Source organism: Mirounga angustirostris, unplaced genomic scaffold (assembly GCF_029215605.1).
Source record: "Mirounga angustirostris isolate CCGP_5_RB_7025 unplaced genomic scaffold, mMirAng1.0.hap1 SCAF_9, whole genome shotgun sequence".
NCBI classification, from domain to species: domain Eukaryota; kingdom Metazoa; phylum Chordata; class Mammalia; order Carnivora; family Phocidae; genus Mirounga; species Mirounga angustirostris.
In genome coordinates, this window is record NW_026991717.1 from 58,523,172 (window position 1) to 58,551,064 (window position 27,893).

General features: G+C 41.3%; 1 protein-coding gene across 2 annotated transcripts; it reads right to left on the bottom strand.

Moving 5' to 3' along the window:
• Positions 1-398: 398 nt before the first annotated feature.
• Positions 399-27,759, bottom strand: BLOC1S6 (biogenesis of lysosomal organelles complex 1 subunit 6). Of its 2 annotated transcripts, XR_010405025.1 has the most exons (6): positions 27,556-27,759; positions 22,400-22,541; positions 15,261-15,348; positions 13,355-13,441; positions 12,757-12,943; positions 399-4,767 (listed from the first exon to the last, which is right to left on the bottom strand). XR_010405025.1 is itself a non-coding variant. In XM_045900146.3 (5 exons), exons 1-5 carry the CDS (start codon positions 27,635-27,637, stop codon positions 12,824-12,826), a joined length of 519 nt encoding a protein of 172 aa, XP_045756102.1. In that variant the 5' UTR covers positions 27,638-27,758; the 3' UTR covers positions 10,193-12,823. The 2 variants fall into 2 exon arrangements, 1 of the variants encoding a protein (XP_045756102.1); XM_045900146.3 differs by lacking the exon at positions 399-4,767 and having other exon boundaries at positions 10,193-12,943; positions 27,556-27,758.
• Positions 27,760-27,893: the final 134 nt, after the last annotated feature.

The following is a 27,893-nucleotide window of genomic DNA, read 5'->3' on the forward strand; positions in this document are numbered from 1 at the left end:
CTCTCTCAGCTATGCTCTACTGTTGTCCTTTCTTAAGTACATTCTCTCTCCCGTTACTGATTTCTCACTTTTCTATCTGGTGTCTCTTTCTCCCCCAGGAGTTTTAACCTCTACTACCACCTCGTGCCCAAAATACAGCCTTGTCAAACAGGAGAGAAGTCATGATGAAAATGGAATAAAAAGGCTTAGTCTCTGTATAACCTGTGTTGCCCATTTGAAATCAGGTCGTTTTGTGGATAAGCAGTATCATCCAGCTGGGACCCAGGAGACAGAGGGCCTAAATTTTTTTTATTGTTGCGAAGAAAACCTTCAAAGTCATGTTGAAGGGTCTGTTACATACATATGTGATAGGATAGCAGAATTAAGGGGCTGTGTGAGAAGCAGATGCCAATACAGAATTAAACATGCAATAATTTTATTGGGAAACTTGGGGGAGAAAATGAGGAGGGAGATGGAGAAAGTTGGGATAACCATCAGAGTACGATGCAAGTCTGACCCTAAAAGAAGAAGAGAGGAAAGAAAGGTTGAATGGAAGCTTTCTAGACAGCTGTGTAGTCTAAAGAAGGTTCAGCAAGGCTGTCAGGCCAAAGTTAGCTATTAGAGGAGACCCCTATCTCCCAGACAGAGCCAGCTTAATGAGATTGCAACCTGTAGTCACACAGGGCCCACACCTGGTTTAACGCTCTGCTGTTGCCATCTTGAAATTCTTAATAAAATTTGAACAAGGGACCCTGGGCTTGCCTTAATCTCCCTGCTGAGCTCAGTCATTGGCTAGGAGCAGCCCATGGGAAGCATACTTTAGCAAAAATGTGGCGGTGGAATTCAGGGTGAAGTAGCTGAGGCCTTTGTTCAGTTATGTTCCTATAGTTGGAGAGCTGTGAGGCATGGTCTCCTGCCTCCACACCCCACCTCCTGTGCCACATAGATCTTCTCCACAAAGGTGCAGAAAGCAGCTCCTCCATGGGCCTCCTGGCCTCCCTCTTGAGGAGCAACTGAGAAGAGGGAGTTCACTGGATGAATTAGAGTCCCCCAAGATCATCACAGTTGATCCCAAGGCCACAGTGAATACTGACCTTCTCCCTTCTCCAACATCCATTCTAAACCCCTTTCAGCCTCTGCTCTCACCTTGGCAGGTCTTGGGACTTACCTGGTGGTGTGACCCAAACCTTTATTCCTGAGGGGTTTGAACACTTGATAGTCAAAGCCTGGGGTGGCTGCATGTGTTCTAGGCACAGTTATAGTGGGACAAGGGAGTAGAGGAGATACCCACATGAATCACTGGAGTCCCACCTATATTCCTCCCGGCCCCGCGGTGTTAAAGCAGCACCCCCTCCTGATGATCAGGTTCAGTTACTCCTGCTAGTGTGGCAACTCCCCTCTTGCCTGCTTTTCCCTGACACAAAACCCCAAAGTGCCCTGTCAGCAGCCATAACTTCTCATTCAATGGGGCCTTCATTGTGCCTCTGGTGGGCCTGGACCCTCAACCACACAAGAGTCTAGGGTTGCAAGGAAAGGAAGCACAAATTCCCTGGGGGTCATCAAGAATGATGGCAAGTTAGGCCATTCCTGCTTCCACCCCTTGGTTTTCAGAGCCTTGTATCCTTCTTAACTGAGGACACAGCACCATATAGAGGGCTCTGATTTAATAAATGCACCATGTCCTGAAGAACAGCGCTCCACCATTTCAGGGTGACTCTAGAAGGCCACTCCAGCAGTCTGTGAGACCAGTTATTTCTAGGTGGTGCAGTACATGACAGAACCAGAGGATCTCATGGTTATGACCCACTCCTACCCCTCCTCCACTTGAAGTAGACCTCCTGGTTGGATACTCTGCTAAATGGGATTCCATACCTGTGGATGAGACACTTAGGCCTCCAGAGAGAAGTGTTGGCTGAGACAGTGGGCAGGGAAAATGGACAACATTCAACTGACAGTTTGTTTCAGGGTTATGTTAACTCTCTCCCACCTCCTGTCGTAATACAGTCTGAGAGATCTGGGCCTCTCTCATATCTAAGAGAGTATCATACTGATCCATCTCACTGATGACATCCAGTGACTGGACAGGATGAGCAGAGAGGCTAGAATGCTCCTACAGGCCTCGATAAGACGCATGCACTTGAGGGTGGGAGAAAACTCTATGAAGAGTCAGGAATAGACCATTTCCGTGACATTTTTTAAGAGTTCTAACCGTCAGGGGGTATTCTGGGATATCCCCTTCCAAAATCACAAACTGCTGCGTCGTACCATCCTGTCACAAAGAAGGAAGTACAGCGCCTTGCAGACCTCTTTGTGTTCTAAAGGCAACATATCCCACCCCGGGGATATCTTCTGGCCCATATACTGGGTGACACAGAGGGCTGCCAGCTTCAAGCTGAGCTGAAGCAGGAAAAGGTGTTGCAAAAGGCTCAAGCCAGCGCCGTCAGCCCTGCCGGCTGCCCTCCATGGGGTTAGATGGCTCAGTGGTGGGAAAAGACGCAGTATGGCCACTGCATGGAGCTGGGGCTCCAGCAGACCCATCGTAACCTGGACTCGATGCACGACCTCATTTTTCACCTGGTCCTCGCAGGACCTCCTCCATTCCAACAGGAGGCCCTGATGCTCCTTTGGGTCTCTCTGGATCAGGGTCAACTCAGAACCTTTTGTCCAACAGTCCTACTGTACAATTACCCAAGTAAATGGCCATCGGTTCCTTTGAGGAAGGACTGGAGGGACTGTCAAGGTCTGTCCGTGCCAGAGTGTTGCAGGGTCCTTCCTCCAGCTGCCTCTTTAGTCAGTGGATTCCAGACCTCAAAACTGCCTCAAGTCTGGGAACTGAGCAAGAGATCATGACTTGAAGTGACGGCCCTCAGCTTCTTGCTCTTCCAATTCTGAATTTTTTTTAATAAACAATGGCCCACGGACCACATCAAACCAACCACCAGTTTTCGTAAAGGAAGTTTTGTAGAAACACAGCGACACTCATTTTCGACATAGCGTCTGTGGCTGCTTTCGTACTACAACAGCTGATGGGACCTACAAAACCTAAAATATTTACTATCTAGCCCTTTACCAAAAGTCTGCTGACTCCTGTTATAGAGGCTAAGCAGCACCCTTGTTGACTATCTGCTTATTTTGCCCCCAGACGCAAAACCGACACCATGCTCTGCTAACCATCATCCCAACCCCCTGCTGCCAAAGCCCACTCACTGCCTGCCCTCCAACCCTGCCTTCTGGTGAGCAGGCTAGGTCTGGCCTTGGGGCTTCCGACAGTTAAGTGCCCCTCCTGGCCTCGATCTTCACATATGCTAACATGCTCAGTTTACAGTCACTTCTCAGAATTTCCATCATCCCCGGCCTGCAAAACTTCTTAGTGACATTGGTGCCCCTCTTGATGGCATGTCCCGTGCTCTCTCCTGGGCCATATTCTCTGTGGGTCTTCTGGCCTTACATAATATGCCCTTCCCGCATGCCCACTTCCATCGACCTCTTCATTCCTTCTTGTGCAGCCTGCCGGGATGAAGAAGAAAAGGAAGGAAGTTTGGCGGGGGAAGCATCTTAAACTGCTGAGCAGAGCTTCAGTGATGCCAAGGGCGAGTCTTGCAGCCAACAATGACCTTCGGGGAAGGCCCATCTGCCCTAGGAGCAGACCACTGGCTAGGCGCAAGCTGTGCGGAGCCTGCCTCAGTGCCAACGCAGGGGCCTGCGAGCACCGCAGCTGGGGCCCTAGGTCCGTTAGGGTCCCGGTCGGGAGAGCTGCGTGAGGCGCAGTCGCATGGCCACGATGGGAAGAGAAAAAAGGTTAGGGGGGAGGGGACACAGCCTGCTTTAAATGCCAGTCTGCATCCTTAATATCAGGTCTGACTCGGAAGGTGGCACAAGCCACTGCTCAGTTTGTCACCTCTCCTGGGGAGCTGAGGGCGGGTCAGTAGAGTAAGAGGACGCCAGGAGGGACTCAGAAACGGAAGGTGACTCGGTGTGCCTCCTCTCCTTACCATTGTACTTTCTACCAGGACGGGAAAGGGGCATCTGCCCTCCTTCAGGAGCTGTCTCTTCTGCGCTCCCCTGGTCTGACAGGTACGGTACATTTGTGGACCTCAGTGGAGGCCCAGACTGTGAGGCGGTCAACAGCCAGCAACATCTCATCCGAGATGAATTCGTTTGCCTGGATGCGGCCACTGCACTGAGCAGAGAGACTGGTGCCATTATTAAGTGAAAACAACAGTCCAGAAGCCACAAATTACAAGGTGTCTTATGTTAAGTGATGCTGGGATACTGTTAGGGCTCACCTCAGGTCTGCATGCTGACCCCCAAGGGAGACCGAATTACGCTGCGCCCTCCAGTGAGAAAACCTGGCTTCCAACTCTAGCTGTGCTCTCCCCCCACAGCCATTAAGGTGCAGAAGAGATGGAGCCGAGTGGTAGGCTCAAGATCCAGAAATGCAGCCTCAGCCAGGCAACATCGAAGGTAGCTTTCTTGAGGTGGTGGTGGTGGTGAAATGTCTCAGAACAGCCGTGATGGGAATGTCCTGGCCACTCTGGAGTGTTTGTTTCTCCTAGCGGCTTGGCTTGCTTGGCTTCTGTCAACTCCAGCATCATTATCATCTCAAGGCAAGGCCCCTGAGCCACTTCTCACCCAGTTCCAGTCTCTCCATTGTTTGTTTCTATCAGAGAGGTGTGGAGCTTCATGGTCAGCCTAGAATTAAAACAGCCTTGCAGGAAAATCATAGAGTTCTGTGCAGTCTTCCCACTCGCTTCTCTCCTGATGGAGAAACTCAGGCCTCCTCCACTTCTGTTCTTCCAATATTATCAGAATGGATTAAGAAAATTAGGAGATGAAATGATGTACCCATGTAACTTCCTATCATTAGTAGTTTTATCAAATGAGTTAAGGTAAAACTCTTAAGTTCTATTATTTATTTTTTTTAAGTTTTGTTTATTTGAGAGAGAAGAGAGCATGAGCAGGGGAGAGGGACAGGGAGAAAGAGAAGCAGGCTCCCCACTGAGCAGGGAGCCCAATGCGTGACTCGATCCCAGCACCCTGGGATCATGATCTGAGCCAAAGGCAGACACTTAACCAACTGAGCCACCCAGACGCCCTGAAGTTCTATTATTTAATCTCTGTTTCTAGGGTCTCCAGCCCCAAAAAATTCCCCTGCAATGCTTTGGGTTTTTCCTTGAACCAAATCCCAGCTCCACCCCTTGTCCTCAACTGTAAAATGGTGATAAGAATCCAGTGTTATGGTGATAACCTCCTAGCACCGCTGTTACAAGATAACACACGTAAAACAGCACCTGGCATATGACAGATGTTCCACAGAACTGGGGCTCTGAATGTTAGGCTTGAGAATAAGCTGCAAATGTACTGGGATTAGAAATCCAGCCAGAGATGAGAATACTCTAAGAAACTGAACAAAACAAGAGGAAAAAACCCAATAAGCAGTCACAGATGTGTGGCTGACAGTAGGACTGCACCTGGGTGCTGGTCATTGTCCTCTTCTTCCTTGAATTCCCGGGTGAGCAGGCATGGAGATATATACACTCCTAAGTAGCATCCTCATTATTAAATTAGATCACATGCATATTAAAACACTTGGAGGGACGCCTGGGTGGCTCAGTCCGGTAAGCGTCAAACTCTTGATATCGGCTCAGGTCATGATCTCAGGGTTGTGAGATCGAGCCCCACGTCAGGCTCCACGCTCAGCCGGAGGTCTGCTTGTCCCTCTCTTTCTCCCTTTACTCCTCTCTCTCAAATAAATAAATAAATAAAATCTAAACAAAAAAGCAACATTTCAAAAAACACAACATGTTAGAGCCACCTGAAAGACGATGACAATGTTAGGTGCTTCTAGTTGCAATAAACAGAGGTTTGTTCAGGTTACTTCAGAAATGGGAAAGGTAGGAGATGGGAGGGAGGCGTTATAAAACACCTGTGGAAAATAGTAAAAGCTCAGCAATCAAATCCCACAGGAACCTAAGAAAAGAGCTTCTACAGGAAAATTGCTCAGAATCCATGGCATTTTGAGGGGTCTGATCACCTTGTCCCCTTTTTAGAAGTGGAAGTTCATGGCTCCCTACTTAACACTTAACACTCAGCTATTCTCTGTCTGCTTCTGTGTCTTATTTCTCCTTCAATGACTAAAAGGGCTGATTCAGAGTGAGTATTCTAATACATATTCCCAAGACAGTAATCAACAAAACCAGTGAGATTCTCTGAGGTTCCCATTTAGGCAGAGTTTTTCCTGCCAGGCTAATTTTTCACCAACTGGCCTACAGGTTGGCTGCCATTGGGTCAGGTGCCCACCCCAGATTCTATCAGCTGAGGCCCAACGTGGAGGTTCAGGGGAATAAAAAACAGAACTTGCCCACAGCGAGATCTTTGGCCTGGAATGTTTTTCTTAGAAGAGGATGCTGAGTGTGGTTGATGATAGATTACACAATTGGAAAAGAAGGCGAAAATAAATAAATAAATAAAGCCCTCAAGCCCAACATCAAACTAAGACTCAGGGTCCCTGGCTGGCTCAGTTGGTAGAGCATATGACTCTTGATCTTGGGGTTGTCAGTTTGAGCCCCATGTCGGGAGGTAGACTGTACTTAAAATAATAATAATTTTTTTTAAATCTTTAAAAAAAAAACTCAAAGACTCAAAAAGTTAGAAAAGTGTAGTTGTAAATTTTATCAGACGTTCCACACAGATTACCTTCAAACACCTCACTGTTTAAACAAAAGTTCATACCGTACAGAAAATCATGACTTACTTAAAACTACAGTTGAAAACACTTGGGCCAAATTTCATCAAACCGAGACAACACTAGAACTTGTAGAACTAGGGGAGCAAAGAGAACCACAAGATGGCAGCATTACCCATGTGCTCTCTGTGCTCTCTCCGGTTACAAATCTAAGAATGTGTTCATCTGTTGAGCCTGCTCTAGAACGACCCAGCTCCTTCCTTGAAGCTATTTTTAAGAGACTGGAAGAGCCCGCAGGTGACAGAGAAAGTATAAATCTAAACAGCACATTCATTATCTCTGTGCTCATTTGATTCCCAAGATCTGACTATCATGTTTTTAGTCCAACTGAATTAATGGAAGCAGTGACTTGGATTATCCAAGGATTACAGTCTTCTGAGGCATGTTTGCATTGCAGAATTTAATCTTTTTATTGTAATATTCCTTATTTGACACTTATGGAATCCAGTTTTTTATTACAGCTATTTTTAATATCTGTATATCTGTCTCCTACTAGATTCAATTCAAGTTCTCGACCGAGGTTAATCTTCTGTGGCAACTTGGCTGGACCGTAGTATCTAGGTATTTGGTCAAATAGCAGTCGAGATGTTGCTGTGCAGGTACTTTTTTTAGGCTTAAAGAGTCCCCTCCATAATGGGGGTGGACCTTAATCAGGTGAAAGCCCCTAGACAAAAAGACTAAGGTCCCCTGAGGAAGAGAGAATTCCCTCCAGACTGCCTTTGAACTCAAGCTGCAACATCAGCTTTTCCCTGGGTCTCTGGCCTGTCAGTCTGTCCTGCAGATTTTGGAACTACCAGCCCCCACAATCATGGGAGCCAATTCCTTATAATAAATCTTTCTCCTCTCTCCTCTAAACACACCCACACATACATACACACACACCCTGCTTGTTCTGTTTCTCTGGAGAACCCTAAGACACCAACTATAGACCAGGCACAAACTGCACCACGGAATAAAAAGATGATTATGAAGTACCCTTGATCTTGAGAGGCATGTGAGCACATAACTAATACTGTTAATGAGAAGGCAAATGTATTATTAAGTACTATATAGAACACAAGAAAAAAGAAACTCTTTAGGAAGTGGTTTGGAAAACCATAAATGACATTTGAGCTGCAAAGAACGAACAGGTGTCTCAATAGGCAGACATTACAGGATGAAGGATCCTAGGCAGCGGGAACCCAGTGAGCCAAAATCAACATGTAAAAAATGGCAAAATAAGCACCACCACCCCCGTGGGATTATGTGTGACTTTAAGATACTCTAACATCCACCATTTCCCGAGCTCTATTTTGTTTTTATGTCAATATCATAAAACCTTGTAACTTAAAAAGCCAGAAACACTTATCCCAACCTTACAGTTTAGAAAACTGAGGTACACGGGGATCAAGCAAGTCCAAGGCCGAAACCAATCAGGAGTAGAAACCACAGCAGTCTGACTTCAGAAGCCGCAATTCCAACCACTATATTCCTAAAGCCCTACACACTGTAGTTTTACGATCAAAGCAGAGGCCAGAACGTTCCGATCTATATACACATTTTTGTTGCTTAGGATTCCCATATTCCCTTGCAGTATTCAATATACTTTTTGACTGTCTTTCCAAAGTTCTAATAAAAGTCAAGACTAGAATAGGGGTGAGCCACACCCATACATGCTCAGAAATTTTCAGCCCCATCCTTATCCAGACTGGAGCACTGCAAGCCTCCCAAAGCATATTAGAAATATATTTATGATCTAAACCAGAATGAACAGCTAGCTACAACCTTCTCTCCCAATTTATGATGAAGTGACAGTAGGGGGCGACCTACTAAACCTATCCTAAATAGGTGGGTTTTATTAATTTATTATTCTGTACATGCATATCAGTTTCCCCTTCTTTTCAGGCTTCACAGGTCTGCCAAAGACCATTACCATTCCCTTCTACTTCATACTTGGCCTTCCCTTGTCTCTTTCTCGATTATCATTCCCACACTGCCCCAAATTTTACCTATCTTCTCTTTGACCACCCTTCCTTCACACTGTGTTTCTATGGAATTTTTGCTCTAAGCGCTTTTTAAACTAGTCATTAGAATTGTCTCCCTGACTACTCTCTTCACTCTCTTAATGGCTTTGAAATAAACCTAGTCTCACCCAAATGCTAACCAAAAGACTGGATGGCCCTCTGGCCTCATACATGCAAACAGAGCTAAAGCAGTATGAACATGCAAGAGAACAAATCTTAAATATCTGATTAATCTGTATAAACACAGTCTTTGAACAAATACACAATATAGGAACTACCTGGGTGCCTGACTGGCTCAATGGGTAGAACATGCAACTCATTTTTTAAGATTTTATTTATTTATTTGAGAGAGAGAGAGAGAAGGCATGAGCAGGGGGAGGGGCAGAGGGACAAGCTGACTCCCCAGGGAGCATAGAGCCCAACGCAGGGCTTTATCCCAGGACCCTGAGATCATGACCTGAGCTGAAGTCAGACACTTAACCAACTGAGCCACCCAGATGCCCTGAGCACGCAACTCTTGATCTCCAGGTTGTGAGTGAGTTTAAGCCCCAAGTGTGGTGTTGAGTTTACTTAAAAAAAAAAACAAAAAATAAATAAATAAATAAAACTGCATCCAAAAGGAAAACCTAGAAACTAATTTTTTTAAATATATGCACAGTGAGGTTTGGAGGTTTAATAATTAAAAATCATTGCTTTGAAAGAAATTTTATACATACATAAAAGAACCTAATGAAATCTATAGATCCAATCTTGGGAAACACATATATACAAAATTCTAGGAGAGATTTATGAGAGTTCATGTTCCCCTCAAAGGCTATCCACATAAGTCCCCGGACTCCCAGATTAAAAAAATTAAAAACCTGACCTAAAATATCCTATCAGTTGGAAATCTCCATTATTTACAGGTGATTCATGCAGGGATCCTCTACCAAATCACTAAAAGTTGTAGTTATTAAAAAAAATAATAAATAAATAAATAAATAAATAAATAAGTTATATTTATCATTTCTATTTTCAAATAACTTCATGAAGTTGGGTGATTTCAACCAGAATCTTTTCACAAGACTTTCTATCATCTTTTTTTTTTTTTTTAAGATTTTATTTATCCATTTGACAGAGAGAGAAAGAGCACACAAGCAGGGAAAGCAGCAGAGGGAGAGGCAGCAGACTCCCCGCTGAGCAGGGAGCCCGACGTGGGGCTTGATCCCAGGACCCTGGGATCATGACTTGAGCTAAAGGCAGGTGGTTAACTGACTGAGCCACCCAGGCGCCCCTCTATCATCTTTCTGTAAAGGATTTCATGAGTAGCCCAGTCATTTTCTGATACAATCTACAGGAAACATTAAGTAGATGACAGGAGAGGAAAGCAAAGGAATGAAATGTTTGAAATAATAATACATAAAGGGAAATATACAGTGCTACATACAAAACAGAGCTTCATAAAGGACCTGGGATAATTCAGAGACCTTTTTTTTTTTTTTTATTAAATGTGTAAAAAGTAGTCCACATTGTACAAGCTCAAAATCAGACAAATGTACAAGGGTGTGTAACTGGCATATTATGAACTGTATACACCCAAACACTCACTGCAGACACAATCCATATTACATTCAATGTCTGCATATTTACATAATACCGACTGTAAAGTAAATACAAAATTAACTGTCATCATTTTAGTTCAGTATATATGTGATATAGTTCAAAACAAAGGCAATTTTTTTTCCACCAAAAAACCAAAGGTAATTATTTTCAAGCCAAGTACCAATTCACCATATTGTGCAAAAATATTTCAAGACTAATATAAAGGGTTCCATTTAGGTTTAGTCAGTAAGATATATTTCTATGTTACTGAAATACAGCTAAAGTTTTAGATTGTAATTACCAATGTAACAGTACTTCTGATTTACAACTGACCTAAAAATAGTGGTTGTTAATATATATTCTTGACATTTTAAAAAATCTTCAAAACTTAAATACAATTCTAAAAGTATATGTGCCTTGCCACTCACTCAATAAACATGATTTATTTTAATACAGATCACAAAAGTTCAATTAATTAACCAGAATTCTGTATCTATTTCCTGCCTGCTATCTATTTCAGTCTTAAATCTAACTTTATTTCAAAAGCAGCAGTTCAGAATTTCATAAGATTAATCCCAAGAGTTACTGGGTAGCTTTTAAACTATTTCATTCCTTATAAATATAAATCACAATCTAGATGAGTGGTCCCCTGTATTAGAATTATGTGGGGAGCTCTTAAAATTTGCATGGGCCCCACCTCAGAACTAATGATCAAGAATCTTCCAGAATGTCTGTTTTGTTTTGTTTTGAAGTTCTCAGGTGATAATGGCATGCAGCCTAGTGTGAACCTCTGACCTAGACCACTAGACCAGTGGGTCTCAACTTTTAAGGTACATCAGGAACCACTTGGGGGGGGACAAAAAAAAAAAAAGACAAAACAAACAAATAAGTAGATTTACTTCAGTTAGATTGAAAGTGGTGTCCAGGAACCAGCATTTTAAATAATCATTGTAGCTAGCCCACAAACCACTCTGAAAAACAACGCATAGCCTTATATAAATGAGTACATTCAGCAATTTAGGTGACATTGTCCTGCAAGTGCTAATGAATCCTGCCCCAGGCAAGTTTTAGCTAGTGTTTGAGGGCAAATGTAGCCTTTTAAGATAAAATATATTTATATTTTTAAATATCCAGTAAAGTGAAGTAAATTGTGAGATCATTAATTCATTCATTAAAGGGACCGGCTTTCCAATAAACTGTTTAAACCTTTAAATAGACCAGTTTTTAGCAGTCAACTTAACTCTAATGCCCTCTCCATGGTTAATTAGCCTGATATGAGATCAGAGGTAGTGATTCCAGCTTACCAAAAATGTAATGTAGACTATAAAAGATACACAATTCTAAGCATACACCTTTATAGGTTCCGTACAGTCTCTATGTAATAGAGATCAAAGACCAGTTGGATATTAAATAATACTAAAACAATGAATAATCTCAATCTTAAAAAATGAAACTTCATGTGCTTTTCCCTCGAATAAGTTCCTACTAAAAATATTGAGGGGAACAATCCAGAAAACACTCAAGGTATCATGCTGCCTCTTTTGTGAAGAAGCTATTTGCTCATTTTCCACCATTCTTATCATTATCTATAAAATGGGTAGTTGGTATAGATATCATTCTACTTTATGAATTTTTTTAAAAGCACAGAAAAACTAACCACATATAAGGCCACACAGCAAATCAGACGATAGACAGAACTCGCGATTAGACCTTCCATTTGGAAAGTTGGAGTCTTATCAATTTGGCAACTGTATCTCAGTGTGTGACAATTCTGACTAAGTATTATAAATACTGAAGCATATCTGAGCACGTGACAGCTCTATCCCCCCTGCCAAACGTTAGGAGTAGGATCATCTATTTTCAGCGCAGAGAGTACATGAGAACGAGAGAGTAACAACATAAGGAAGCAGAGGGGATGGTTAGCAGGGTCTATCTGGAATCTTGCCCACCTGTCCCATGTCTAAGATGCTATTTCCTGTGTACACATGTCTCCATCGTGTTCTTCACAAAGGCTTATACCACCTCTTTTCCGATGGCATATGTGATGGAACAGTTAGCATTTCTTCTGAACCAAGCAATGAAACGGCAATTACCAAAAACCAGCACTGTGTTGCCAGAAAGGCAAGTCATTCCATAAATAAGAAACTGAATCTTTTAAATCCATGCTTACCAAGATGCTACAAAACTCATCCTAGTTTTTAATCACTTAGAGTCTAGACCACTTTCCAGTTTATAAACCATTCAAGGCCAAAATAATGAATTTGAAAATTAGCAGAACAGAAGCTGGAAAATTACATGTAAATCCTCAAACTGAGTGACATATGTCTTCTACTTGGGGGGGGGGAAGCTTCCTGAATGCGAAAGTGAAGATATGGAGACAGCAGTCCTGGGGAAAGGACTGCGAGATGGGAGACAGTGGCATAAGGCACTACCCTCACCCCAGCCTACCCTGAGGTCACCCTGGATGCCGGCCACACGGGCAGGGAAGGGCGAACACACATGCGCACTCGGCTTCTCACGTCCTCTTAGCTGGTTTGGCAGTTAACTGCTTTTCTCTTTCAAATTCCTTCTCGCGTTGCTGCTCCCTTTCCAACTCCTCTTTCTGCCTCTTCTGCTGTAGCTTAAGTGCTCTTTTCTGTGTCAAAAAAATTTAAAACCAAGAGAACAATCAAGGCTTATTGGTTGTGGCCTCATTTCAAAGCAGCAGTGCTCTGACTTAAGGTAATCCACATGCATTAATAAATTTCATATTTAACTTTTAAATCTGCTCTGGATAATTTAAGGTCCCCCTTAATATAAAAAATTTTTTTTAATTTCTTACTCCAAACTCTTACTGAATGAGAACAGCAGGGACAATGAAAACACGAGCTCCTTAGCCCAGCTATGAGTAGAAAAGCCCAGAGTAGTATGTGTTTTAAAAGAAAACAGTGAACCATTAATTAAGTATGTTATTGAATATGGATATCTAAGAAGTCAGAAAATGAATACTGAAAAAAACAAACAAACCTCTGCTTCTATAAAGAATGTAAAAGAATTGTCAACTCACTTTTAACTTCGACGTCTTTTCATGAAGCATCAACATCTCTTTTCTTATATTCACCAACTTGGCATGATAGTGTTTAGCTTCAGTGAACTAAACATGGAAAAGGAAATGAAAAGTCAAGTTAAAATAGGCTGAAATTAAAAAAAAAAAAAGGGAAAAAACAGACATTTTGAAATAGTAAAATGGACAAGTTATAAATTACAGTTCATTCTGCCTCAACCAGTCACATCTTTTAAAGCCTTATTATCTCATTTTAATGCCAAAATTCAAATTTCATTTAAACCACTAATAGGTATTTGAAAACATTTGATTCAGTTCAAATTGAAAAAAAGAGTTACTAAACATAAAATAGACATTTATATTGTGTACAGGTAACATTTTGCTTTAAAAACATGCAATATAATCCTAAAATTTTATTAAGACTATCCAGTAATGCTATCAGTTTCATGTAAGTAAAAGGAGAACACTCTACTGTCTTTACAGGGGAGAGCCTGAGCAGGGTACACAGGACAATTTCAGTGAAGTGGCCGCCCATCAGGAAAAACCAAGCTATGGCCAGAGAATCCTGAGAGGGCTGTGGACAAATCTGGTCATGTTCCTTGGGCTTCTAAAGTGAGACCACGCAGAACCACCTCTGTAAGGACACTTTTCTTCCCAAGTCACGGTATGTATGGACATTCCATCTCAGCCAGAGATGGGAGCAAAAGAAAAAAGCACCTCATTCTCAGGAGCCAAGGTTAACAGAAAGAGAAGACCAAGTAACAAGAATAAGAGATGTGTTGTAAAGAAATTAGCAACCTACATGTATCTACAAGTAAAGTCTTAGTCTGATGAACTCTAGAGCTTACAGATCCTCTCCCCCCCACCCCCACCCCACCCCAGGCCTTACAGTTCTCAGTTCCTGAATGATAATCAAACCACTCTTGGGCTGAGAGAGGAAAAAACAGGAAGATCTCTGCAAACTGAAGCAACACTATTACATCTGCTTGGTTCATTCATTTATCACTCATTCACTCAGCAAATGGTTGTTCTGCTGCAATATGAATTCAGTGGGGAAGACAAAAGTAGGTCAGCGTAGCCTTGTCCACCTCCTTCAGAACAAGTCAGAAAACCATTAAGTGAAAGACTTTGTATTTACTACCCCAGGCCTCTGCCTATTGCTACAGAAGATGAACTCTGTTTTTGATCATTATAAAGGGAAAACATTAATGAGCCACATTTGTTCAACAAAAAGTTCATTTTTTGACATAGGTATGAAAGTCCACAAAATCATACAAACCAAGCTACTGCTTAATGTTGAGGTGAAAAGAAAGGTAGCCAAAAGTTCCTTATTTTTGTTAATTCCCTGTTTCTTAAAATAGAGTATCAGTTCCTCTCATCAAAAAGCTATAAAGCTTCTGATGAAATTCACTATTGTCACATACACTGAAAGATATAAAGGCTCTATAAAGGACCCCCCAAAGGGTCCATTTCAGCATTAATATGTTATGACACTATGAATAGGCCATACAATTAAATAAAATGTTGATTTTTAAGAAGTCTTGTAATTGATTAGGAGAGATGCACTCTCCTTAAGGGGAAACCCAGTACCCCAAAAGTTCCTTACTTTTAGTTCTTTTAGTTCTCTTAGTTCTCTTTTAGAAGTCTTTAATTATTATGAGCAAATCTATTCTAGACTTTAACAAAAAAGTTCCATTTTCTATTACAAGTTCAACATTTGAAAGATAACAATTCAAGACAATGGAAATTCTAGTGAAGTAAATAAAGGTTTCCTGTTAAAAGACAAATCCTAAACATTAAAATTAGAGGAAAAGATCCTAAATATACCTGAGTACAAAGTTGCACGGGATAAACCTAGTTATTTCTAAGCCAAGCTCTCATTACACTGTGTCAACTAAATCATACTTACCAAAGCATTAATATCCAACATAGAATGACATTCTTTAAATTTTGAAATCTCCTGTTCCAGTGTGTCTAGTAATACAACTTGGTTCTGTCTGAAACAAAAGCACATAGCCAAAATAAACTGTACATACTGTAAGTGCTGGAATCACATTTCATCTTAGTTAATGTCAAAGGTAAAAATTAAGTTGAAAATGTATTACCTCTACAAGGCTTACTTGGTTTAACAAAATCTTTTTCAAAATAATATTCCAGGGGCGCCTGGGTGACTCAGTCGGTTAAGCGTCTGACTCTTGATCTCAGCTCAGGTCTTGATCTCAGGGTCATGAGTTCAAGCCCCACATTGGGCTCCACACTGGGAATGTGGAGCCTACTTTAAAAAATATAATCATAATCATAATATTCCAAAGCCACATTCTGGTAACTGTATCTTTTATTCTTGCCTAAATGAGTAGTAATTCTAATAACTGAATCTAACTGTAATAACTGAAATCATCAAATCATTTAAAATCATTTTGTTACTTGTTATTTCTAGCAACTCTCTGTATTATCCAAAAAAAAAGTTTTTTTATACTATCTTGCCCCAAAAACTTGATTTTATGTATATTAAAACGGCAAAATTACCATAAAGGAAATGGGAAGCAATGACTTTTTAGATTAGAGTTGGGGAAAATGCACTATCAATGGATACCTCAAAAGAGGTAAATAAGAAGATGAAAAAACAGGACTAGGAAACACAAGATTCCCCACCAATAACAAGCTGTGTGATCTTGGAAATTTAGTTTATCTCTCTGGGCCTAAATTTCTTTATTTATAAAGTGAGAAGGTCAGACCACATAACTTCTAAGGGTCCTCATTAAAATTCTGATTCAAAACCTTCTATTAAAGAACAGAAGCCAACTTCCCTGACACTCCTCTCCAGATCAACCAGTGCTAGGATCACAGGAATAAGTAACACTGAGAGGGCCACTGAATTAAACATTTTAAAGAATACTACAGGGAAAGCAAAATATGACATGATTTACTTGCAAAACTATGCTAAACAGAGAATGATGAAAAAAGAAACAGCAATGAAGAGAATGAAGAACAGTTACAAAATCTCCACCATCCAGCAAGGAGTTTGGCATACCCCCCAGGTCACAAGTTTGTCCGTTCTGCTCTTGAGTAGAGACCACAAAAAGGGAAATACACAACAACTAAGAAGAGAATCCAGCAAGTCAATGACCCGACATAAGCAGGATGGCAATGACAGACTGTTACAACTAGAGAACGGTAAAGAGAAATCAATAAAGCCAAAAGTTGTTCTTCAAAAGATCAATAAAATTGACAAACCTCTGGCCAGACTCACAAGAAAAAAAAAAAGAGAAGACACAAATTACTAACATTACTTATAGAAGAGAAATCATCACTGATTCCCTGGATATTAAAAGGATCAGAAGAGAATATTTTCAACAATTCTGTCCACAAAATTGATTACTTAGATAGAAACGACTAATTCCTTGAAAGACACAAACTTCCAAAACTCATACAAGGAGACACAGATAATCTATGTAGGCCTATATTTGTTAAAGGAATTCAATCAGTAAGTAATAACCTTCCAGAAATGAAAATACCAGGACCAGATGCCTTCACGCGTAATTTCTACCAAACATTTAAGGAAGGAATTATAACACTTCTCCACAATAGCGTCCAGAAAACAGAAGCAGAGGGAGCGCCTCCTAACTCATTCTATGAAGCTAACATTATACTAAAACCCAAACTAGATAAAGATATTACAATAAAGGAAAACTATAGACCAATATCTTTCATGAACAGAAATGCAAAAAAATCCTCCACAAAATATTAACAAAACAAATCCAACAATATAGAAAAAGAATTATACACCACAACCAAATGACATTTATTCCAAGTACGCAAAGCTGGTTCAACATTTGAAAATCAATCAGTGAAATCCAAGACATCAATAGAGTAAAGAAAAATCATTTGGTCCTATTACGTGATGCAGAAAAGGTATTTGATAAAGTCCAACACCATTCGTGATTAAAAACTCTCAACAAACTAGAAAGAGAGAGGAATTTCCTCAACTTGATAAAAAAACATTTAAAAAAAAAAAAGCCTATAGCTAACATCACGCTTGTGAGAAACTAGATGCTTTCCCCTTATGATAAGGAGTAAAAAAGATTGTCTGCTTTTATTATTCCTATTCAACATCATACGGCAAGTTCCAGCTAATGTAATGAGACAAGAAAAAGAAATAAAAGGTACACAGGTTGGAAAGGGAGAAATAAAACAAAACTGTCTTTATTCACAGACGACATGACTGCCTATGTGGAAAATCCCCCCACAAAGTATATGAGTTTCAGCATACCAGGTTAATGTATAAAAGTCAGGAGTCAATAATTAGAAAAATCAATACCACTTACAATAACCCCCTTCATATAACTACTTTGATATAAATCTAACAAAATATACACAGGCATTATATGCAAAAACTATAAAACTCTAATGAAAGAAATAAAAAAAAATCTAAGTAATGGATATTCCAACCAAATGGAATAAAAAACTCAATACTGTTAAGATATCAATTCCTCCCAACCTGATCTAAGGATTCTATGCAATCTCAATTTAAGTCCCACCAAGTTATTTTGTAGATATCAACAAACTGATTCTAAAATTCACACAGAAAGGCAAAGACAGAATAGCCAACACACAATGAAGAACAAAGTTGGAACACTTAACACTACCCAGTTTCAAGATTCACTATAAAACTACAGAAGTCAAAACAGCATGATTAATGGTGAAAGAACACATTGATCAATGGAACAGTACAGAAAGCTCTTAAATAGACCCACACAAATATAGTCAACGGTTCTTTGACAAAATAACAAAGGCAATGCAGTGGAGAAAGGATAATCAAAGGTGAGAGAACAACTGGACAGTGATGTACAAAGAAATTAACCTAAACACAGACCTTATAATTTCACAAGAATTAACTCAAAATGGACCACAGATCTAAATACAAAATGTAAAACTAAAACTCTAAAAAGTCTAGAAGGAAACACAGGAGGAAATCTAGGTGACCTTGGTTTAGAGATGAATCTTTACATGAAATATCATAAGCACGATCCATGAAAAGAAAATGTTGGTAAGTCAAACTTTTAAAATTAAAAACTTCTAAAATAAATAAATTAATTAAATTAAATTAAAAACTTCTGCTCCGGTACCTGGGTGGCACAGCTGGCTAAGTGTCTACCTTCAGCTCAGGTCATGATCCCAGGGTCCTGGGGTCGAGCCCCAACATCAGGCTCCCTGCTCAGCCCGGAGCCTGCTTCTCCCTCTGCCCCTCCCTGCCCACTCATGCACGCGTGCACTCTCTCTCTCTCTCTGTTGGAAATCAATAAATAAAATCTTTTTAAAAGATAAATAACTTCTGCTCAAAAACAAAAAAAAAATAAAACAAAAAAAAAAACTTCGGCTCCGTAAAAGACACTATCACAAGTGTCTTTTTATACTTAGAGAGTAAAGCCCCAATACAATTTTTGGGGATATATATGCATATAACGCCTGTGTATATTTTGTTAGATTTATATCAAAGTAGTTATATGAAGGGGGTTATTGTAAGTGGTATTGATTTTTCTAATTATTCACTCCTGACTTTTATACATGAACCTGGTATGCTGAAACTCATATACTTTGTGGATTTTGGGGGATTTTCCACATAGGCAGTCATGTCATCTGCGAACAAAGACAGTTTTATTTGTTTTATTTCTCCCTTTCCAACCTGTACAAGACGCTTGTAATTTCCCAAATGACAGGAGTATCTTCATTACTCACAAACCCCTCTTGGAGCATGCCAGAGTTTATGCTAATGAGGTGATGCGGGATGGACATGCGAGAAAGATCATGTGGTTACAGAGTTGGGGCTTTGAACTTTTGTGGTATCAGTCCACGTGATACCATTACTGCTATCAGTCTTCTCTCCACAGAAAGGAGGTGGGGGGAGGGTGCTGGAGAGTGAGTTCAATTACATGGCCAATGATCCAATCAATTATACTTAGAGAGTAAAGCCCCAATACAAACTTTAAACACTGAAGCTCAGCAGAGATTCCTGGTTGGTAAACACATCAATGTGCCAGGAGGGTAACGTGCCCTAATTTCACTAGGAGAGGGGCGCCTGGGTGGTTCAGTCGGTTGGGTGTCTGCCTTCAGCTCAGGTCATGATCCCAGGGTCCTGGGATAGAGCCCCGCGGCTTCCTGCTCAGTGGGGAGTCTGCTTCTCCCTCTCCCTCTGCCTGTAGCTCCCCCTGCTTGTGCTCTCTCTCTCTGTCAAATAAATAAATAAAATCTTTAAAAAATAATAATAATAACGTCAATAGAAGGCATAGCAGCTCTGTGATGGAGATACTCCCAAACCCTGACCTTATGTGTCCCTTCATTTGGCTGGTCCTGATGTGCATCCTTTATAATAAAACGGTAATTATAAGCGTGTTTTCAGGGCGCCTGGGTGGCTCAGTCTGTTAAGCACCTGCCTTTGGCTCAGGTCCCGGATCGAGCCCTGCGTGAGGCTCCCTGCAGTGGGGAGTTTGCTTCTCCCTCTCCCTCTGCTCCTTCCCCTACTCATGCTCTCTCTCACTCTCTCTCTCTCAAATAAATAAATAAAACCTTAAAAAAAAAAAAAAGTAGTGTTTTCATGATCCATAAGTCTAGACACTCTAGAAAAAGATTCCACAGAATACTTAGCTACAATATCAGGCAGAAATGACTGGCTTTCCTTTCCCTTTAAGTTCTGTATAATCTGTGGCACATATGCTGGGAGTGACTGGGAAGCCCTGACGCAGTAACTGGGGAACGATCCTCTGAGAAAAAAACTATTTCCCTGGAAGGTCCAAGCATGAATTATCTCAAAGGGAACCCCACTAAGGCTACTTACAAGTACCTTGCCAGAGACTTTTAGGACCTAGATCCCAAACCTCTTTTTTCTTTCTTTCCAATGTTCTTAAAATGATGAACACATGTACAAGAATATTCATAACCTTTCTTATATATAAAGTCAAGTTTTGTTCTTGGTCTTCCCTACCCGTTGTTAGCTACAAAGTAAACTTGATTTGTGTCTACCACTACCTTCTCCTTCACCTCTGTAGGCCTATTTCTATAATGTAAAGTGGCTTAATGAAAATTAAACTGTTTGATAACACAGCCAGGACTGGATCCCAGGTGCCTCTCAGTGCAGTACTCTTTCCCCTAAATCTTTACCAGCGGTGGGATTTGTGGAGAGAGGGATGAAAGAGGCGGCTACTAGAAAACATCTTTTTTCCTTTCGCTGAAGTTTGCTTATCTTTCCTTAACACTACAGAGGTATAATAACTGCTTATTCATCATATTTAATTATTAATTCTACCACTAACCACTGGCTGTGTAATCCTTTTCAATTTACTTAAACTTCCTGGACCTCAGTTTCCTCAACTATAAACAGGAATAATATTAACACTTCATAAGGTGTCAGGATTGAGATACAGTATATAAAGTGCTGGGCAAGTAGTCTATATAGTAATAGTAATAAACAGCAGCTGAGTTTACTATCATCATCGTCATCATCGTCACCATCGTCATTTAGGTGCCTTGGAAGATAAGTGGGATTATTTAAAACACTAAATTTTAGCCAATGTCATCAATTAAACTCTGCAATTAATCTGTGCTTCCCAGCTCCTGGGGAATGATCCTCTGAGAAAAAAACTATTTCCCTATCCAGATATGTTTTGCTTGCAGTTTCTTACCTTCCTTCAGTCTAACATACTTCATCCAAACTCCCCTATGAAATTTTTATGACTTTTTGCCACGAGAATTGACTGGCTTTAAAATACAAGGAATACCACACACTAGGGAAAAAAAAATGTCATTGGAACTAGCAGAAAATTGCTAGTTGCAGGATTGCTGGCAACTCCCTAACTCCAGGAGTGTACCACAGAGTAGAACACAGTACCACTTTCATACTCACTTACGGCCTTCAAATCCAAGGATTATAACATTCCTTACGAATATGTACAAAATGGACACAGTTGTTGATTGTTACTCCCCTTTTGCCCTAATACGGGCTTTTTTGTTTTTTAAGATTTTAATTATTTATTTGTCAGAGAGAGAGAGCACAAGTGCACAAACAGTGGGAGCGCCAGGCAGAGGAAGAGGGAGAAGCAGGCTCCCCACGGAGCAGGGAGCCCGATTCGGGGCTCGATCCCAGGATCCCGGGATCATGACCTGAGCTGAAGGCAGATGCTTAACTGACTGAGCCACCCGGGCGCCCCGAATACAGGCTTTTCAGGTAAGTTTTCAAAGGGTAGGTCTTAGAGCAGCAACAGCTCATAGCCGGTCCATAGCTGACAAGCACAAAAAGCAATGATAGGCCAGCGTGAGCAACTAAGCGAGGTCCTACCCAAAAGGAAGTAGAAGTTCAGTCTGCTTTTCTGGGTGGGAGCTGATAAACTTAGTATATATTTTGCATACTGATCCTACTTCATGAAATCCCGTTCTTCTCTTGGTCTATCCTCCAATCCTTTAGTTAGATAGGCTTATCTACTAGAAATGAAATGGGTCCTCTCAAAAAAAGATAAAAGATTTTTGGCAACTCATGTGAACCAGCGACTGAAAATGAATGTGGCTCTTATGGAGGCAATTTTGCAACACTACTCAGAAACGGGTGTGTGCCCATCCTGCAACACTCCCAGTAGGTAATATTTTCATAAAATAATGGCAAAATACCAAAACTAATCAAATAGTCCAGATCAGATCAATAGTCCAGGTGGTGCAGCTGGTTGGGCACAGATCAGATTTAGGGGTACCTCTTATAAAAGACCAAACACTCTAGGAGTACTTTTTACATTTAAAGTTTTATTCACTTAAGTAATCTCTGTGCCCAATGTGGGGCTTGAACTCAGGATCCCAAGATCCAGAGTCACATGCTCCTGCTTCTGGGACTGAGCCAGCTGGGCGCCTCTCACTTTTTACATTTAGATTACTAAGTACTCCCTCACTCCCAACTGCTACCACTAAAGACAGAAATACTCAACTGTATTAAATGTTACAAAATGTTATGCCTTAATACAGTTTATATACAAGGGGAAAGGAGTGCATGGAAGGTTTTTGTTAGCTCACGTGAGTTCCTGAAGAGCTTGTTTTGATCTCTGCAGATCCGGCAGGTAGTGAGAAAGCAATCCTTCTGCGAGCTGCTCCACAGCTTTGTCCTCTACAGTCAAGTCCTCTAGTAACCCTTCATCTGGAGAAGCGTCCCTTAAACCTGTCCCCAAGAAAAAATCAAATGTAGGAGTTGTGTAAATGGACATGGGGTAAGAGAGTAGTGGGGAAGGCGGGGGCTGGCTCTGGGGTTCAGAGTACACACACAGGACACTACGGGCAGCCTTCCTTTGCTTTTTTTAGCTTTACCTTCCGAGCATCCTCTAAAAAACAAGATACGGGCATTCAAAAAATGTTTTTAAGCTACTGGTATAAGGAAAAGTCTGGATTAAAAGAACATTAACACATGCAAAACATATTCTGTATGTTTATGTATTTTCCAAGGCAGAGGATTTACAGTTTTCAATGGATTATTAAGAGTCCGAGGCCTAAAAATGGGTAACAGTCACTGAATGAAAGCAATAAATTCTTCTTTTCATAAGCATGCAGAAATGCAATGCCTAAAAAAATTTTTTTTCAATTGAATGTAATTCAATTGATGTGGGTCAACATTTACTTTGCAAATAGCTTGATATATTATTTCCATGTAAAAGGAAGGTTGTTTTATCATTTGTTAGAAGGAGAAAGATTTCCAAAGGATTTCTCTTGAGACTCAGCACCTTAATTTACCATAGAAAATAGTGTATAATAATTGCATGTAAATCTCGACGTGATGCCAGGAACTATGCTTCATACTTCTCCTTTGAATAACAGTGTAAGCACTGTCAGCCATTCAAAAACATCTAAAATAAATACCCATCAATCACTACTCCTACCAAGAAAAGTACAAAACAATTTCTAAACAGGGTTCGATGAATGGTTTGTAAGATTTTAGAATCATTGGTTTAGAATGAGAAAAAAAAAGTGACATGGTCATATTACTAAAATTGTACTCTAAAAGCATTTTTATATATTAAACTCTGAAACATCTCCATTTAATCATAATCTGGTAGTAATTAGTGACAGCAAATTGATCATTATATAAAATATATTTATTATGGCACACTACAGCTCATTTCCAAATACAGTTTTTACCACAGATGTAAATTTTGGCAAGACTGAGAAAAACAACATGTCGTCATACCCAAAGTAAGTTTTCATAGATAAAAAAAAAAATAGTTTGATTTTTATTTTGATTCTGAGAAATATATGAACAAACTTTGGAATTCTCTAAGTAGCAAGGCAATATTCAAACAGGTAAGAACTAACTAGAAACTGAAGCAGTGCACAAATGAAATAAAAATCTAACGGGAAAGGGGTACCTGGGTGGTGCAGCTGGTTGGGCACTGGGCTCAGGTCATGGTCTCAGGGTCTTGCGATCAAGCCCCGAGTTGGGCTCTGGTCAGCGCGGAGTCACTTGGGATTCTCTCTCCCCCTCTCCCTCTGCCCTTCCCCACCGTGTGCATGCACTCTCTCTCTCAAATAAATAAATAAATCTTTAAAAAATACATGTAATGGGAAAAAGTGGAGTTTTACAGATATTGCCACTGATGTGCCATCAGATGGGAAGTGAATAAAGTGTATCTGAAAATTAATGCCATTGCTTAAGGCTTAATTATAGTAACAGGGCAAACAGCAACTCTCTTTAAGGATATACAGAAAACAAGTATTACAGATAAACAACAGAAACACCCAAATAAGGATATGTCAACTTTAAGGAATCACAACCAATACACTTCCCCTACATTATTTAAACATTTTAACTCACAGACCTCCCCTACTCTACCCCAATCTTCTGGTTAATTATGGAAGAGTCCAACTTACATTTCTAAATACATCAAGTTACTAAATTCAAGGTACTTTACTGTGGGAGATTAAAGAAAAAGAAAAAGAAAGGGTCCTTACCCTCCTCATACAAGAAATATTAGCTACACACTTGTATTAATACTAGTACTAGTGTACTAGTTTCCAAGGTTACAAGAATAAACTAAGCAAGTCCCCTTCTCTGAAAGGGCTCGATACAGGGGAATCATAATATATGAGAAGTGCCATTAGAGAAAAAGAAACTGTTATGGGAATTCAGAGGAGAGAAAGATCATGTTTATCAGGGAAGTCTGGGAACAACTTCTAAAGGAAGTGTGGGAACTGGAGCTTAAGGTTGCAGAATGGATAGAAATTTCTTTTTAAGTATTACTCATTGTAAAAACTTGAAATGCAAAAGAGGGAAGTATAAGCTGAAAAGTAAAAATACTCTTTCTTGGGGCACCTAGTCTGGATCATTTGGTACAGCATGCAACTCTTGATCTTGGGGTTATGATTTTGAGCCCCACATTGGGTGTACAGATTACTTAAAAAACAAAATCTTAGGGGCACCTGGGTGGCTCAGTCAGTTGGGCATCTGCCTTCGGCTCAGGTCACGAACCCGGGATCGAGCCCCGCATCAGGCTCTCTGCTCAGTGGAAAGCCTGCTTCTCTTTCTCCCTCTCCCTCTGCCTGCCACTCCCCCTGCTTGTGTGCTCTCTCTGTGTCAAATAAAGATATAAAATCTAAAATAAATAAATAAATCTTAAAAAAAAATACTCTTTCTCACTCCCTTACTCCACTCTGTAGTTTCACACAGAGCCTTCAAAAAAATTGTCTCTGTATACCCATGCATAAACCCTGTTTTTAGGGGCACCTGGGTGGCTCAGCTGGTTGGGCAACTGCCTTTGGCTCCAGTCATGATCCCAGGGTCCTGGGATCCAGCCCCATGTCGGGCTCCGTGCTCAGGGGGGAGCCCGCTTCTCCCTCTCCCTCTGCGGCTCCCCCTGTCTGTGCTCTCCTGCTCTCTCTCTGACAAATAAATACATAAAATCTTTAAAAAAAAAACTATTTTAATCGTAAATGAAATATTATGCATATTGTTCTCTTAAATATACATCTTAGGTATCTTTCCATATGCATATATATGCATCTACTACATTTTTTTTTTAAGATTTTTTTTTTTAATTTATTTATTAGAGAAAGAGTGAGAGAGAGAGCACAAGAGGGGGTAGGGTTAGAGGAGAAGCAGACTTCCCACCAAGCTGGGAGCCCGATGTGGGACTCGATCCCGGGACTCCGGGATCATGACCTGAGCCGAAGGCAGTCGCCCAACCAACTGAGCCACCCAGGCGCCCACATCTACTACATTTCTAACAGAAGCAAATTCTACCATATTTTGTTTACCAGTTCTCTGTTATGGACTGAATGTTTGTGTCCCCCACCACAAAATTCTTTTGTTTAAGCCCTAACTTCCAACACAAAGGTATTTGGAGGTGAAGCCTTTGGAAAGTAATTAGATTTAGATGAGGTCATGAAGGTGGGGCCCCATGATGGGGTTATTATTCTTAAAAGATAAAGAGAATCCAGAACTCTCTCCCTCCACTATGTGAGGACACAATGAGAAGGCAGCAGTCTGCAACATCAGAAGAGGGATCTTACCAGGAACCTGACTGGCCAGCACATAGATCCTGGACTTTGTAGAACTCCAGAACTTCAAGGAATAAAAGTCTGTTGTTTAAGCCACCCAGCCTATGGTACTTTGTTGTAGCTGCCCATGTAGACTAAGATACCTAAGGATAGGTATTCAAGTTATTTTCACTTTTTGCTATTTCAAACAATGTTGCCATGAGTTTCCTTGCTTGTCTTTGCATATCCATGTCAATGTTTCTGTAGGATAAATTCTTAGAATGATGGGACAAAGGGTTTATGCATTTCTTAAACAGACATCGCAAAACTGCCTTCCTAAGATAGGGCACCAATTTATACTCCTACCAACAGTCTTTGAAGGCCACTATTTCCAAATGGGTAAGAATTCTAAAGGAGTGGAAGGAATTCCATATGGTTTAAAAAAAAAAAAAAGGCAGCAGAAGAAAGGTGGGAATATGGTATTGCTCTGGAAAGAGAAGGTAGTTTGGAGTGTCTAGAACATAGGACATATGCAATAGTGAGCTTATAAAACCATGGGGCCAGCCCATGAGGATCCCTGAGTGTCAAGTTAAGGGGTTTGGCCGTTTGGCTAGTAAATAGTAAGGAGCCATTTTAAGGTTTCCAAGCAAGAAAATGACATGACTGGAGCTTCATCTTGGAGCAGTGATATGACAACAGTGGGACAGTTGCAGTGGAAGAATAAGAGACTGGAGGTGGATAGCCTTACAACTGGCCTTGAAGGTGAAACTACAGAGAAGAGACGGAAATTGCATAGTAGAATCCCCTAGACTAAATAGAGGTAGGAGGCAAGTGAAAGGAAAGTCAAGAGTAACGTCAAAGTGTGAACTGAGAGGGACTTGGCACCATTAACAGAATGAGACATCTACTTTTATTTATGCACAGGCTGTATGCGAGGTTAGAGCAAAACAACCATGTCAAAGTACCCAGCAAGCAGATGGAGAGGCAAGAGGAGAGGGACCCAAGCTGCACATACATACAAGGAAGTCCTATTAATAGAAGCAGCTTATGAAAGTGTAAAGAGGGGGCGATCACTGAGGAAAAGCAAGACCAAGAAAGGGCAGAAAGCACTATTTTTAAGTAGCCTCTATATTTCTAGAACCGGAGGTAAAAGAAACACATCTAAAGCCCTGCAGCCTTCCTCATTTGGGGTTCCTCATCTGAACAGAAACTGTTTTGACTATTTTCTCAATTCTCCCAAGGACGGTACATAAATAGTACCATTCAGGATGCCTGGCAAGTCAATTTATTACATTCAACGGATGCCTTAGGGAATTAGGGCTTAAATCTCTCCTGGACCTCAGGGTGAGAAAGCTGCTGGAGAAATGTCAACAAGCAAGACAGCATTTCACGAGTGAGTGGTCATAATACTTGGACACATCAATTCTCTGAATGACAAACCGATCATCTTTCTGACAAATTCATCCTTGACCATTAACGTATAACAGCCAACAGTGTGCTGGAGTCAACACACAAACGCAGAATGACCTCACCATCAACCGCCCCCCAGACTTCGTTTCCCACTCACGCAGCTCGGCCCCGGGGCCGACGCGATGCCCCACTTCCGCGCTGGAGCCAGAGCCTCGGAGACTAGTAGCTCTCTCCCGCCCACAGCCCCGGAGACCCACCCACTCGGGTCCCGGCCGCCCGCCCCGCCCCACTGCACGTACCCGGCGTCGGCTCCCCTGCCCCCCGGCCGTGGGGTGGCCCTGGCAGGACCCCGTCCGGGGACGTTGGCCCAGGAACACTCATGTCCTTCCCGCTGGGAACAGGGAAGGGGCAGTTCGTGCAGACGGTCAGATGCAGTTACGAGCGGACCCAACGCGTCCAGCGCCCAGCCGGACAGAAGCGGGGGTCGCACCCGGAAATGACGGAAGCGGAAGACTGTGTGACCGCGGGTCCGCCCCCCTTTTCTTGCCTCCACCTCCACCTGCCGGACAACTGCCGGCCGCGAGGCTGGGACTCCGCGCTGACGTCGTCGTCGGGTGGAGGGCGCGGCGTCAGTAGA

Coding starts and splice junctions, on each gene's coding strand:
- BLOC1S6 (XM_045900146.3), bottom strand. CDS start 27,637: ATGAGTGTTCCTGGGCCAACGTCCCCGGACGGGGTCCTGCCAGGGCCA. Junction 15,349..22,399: donor CAAGCTCTTCAGGAACTCAC/GTGAGCTAACAA, acceptor CTTTTGTTTCAG/ACAGAACCAAGTTGTATTAC. Junction 13,442..15,260: donor TGTTGGATATTAATGCTTTG/GTAAGTATGATT, acceptor TTCCATGTTTAG/TTCACTGAAGCTAAACACTA.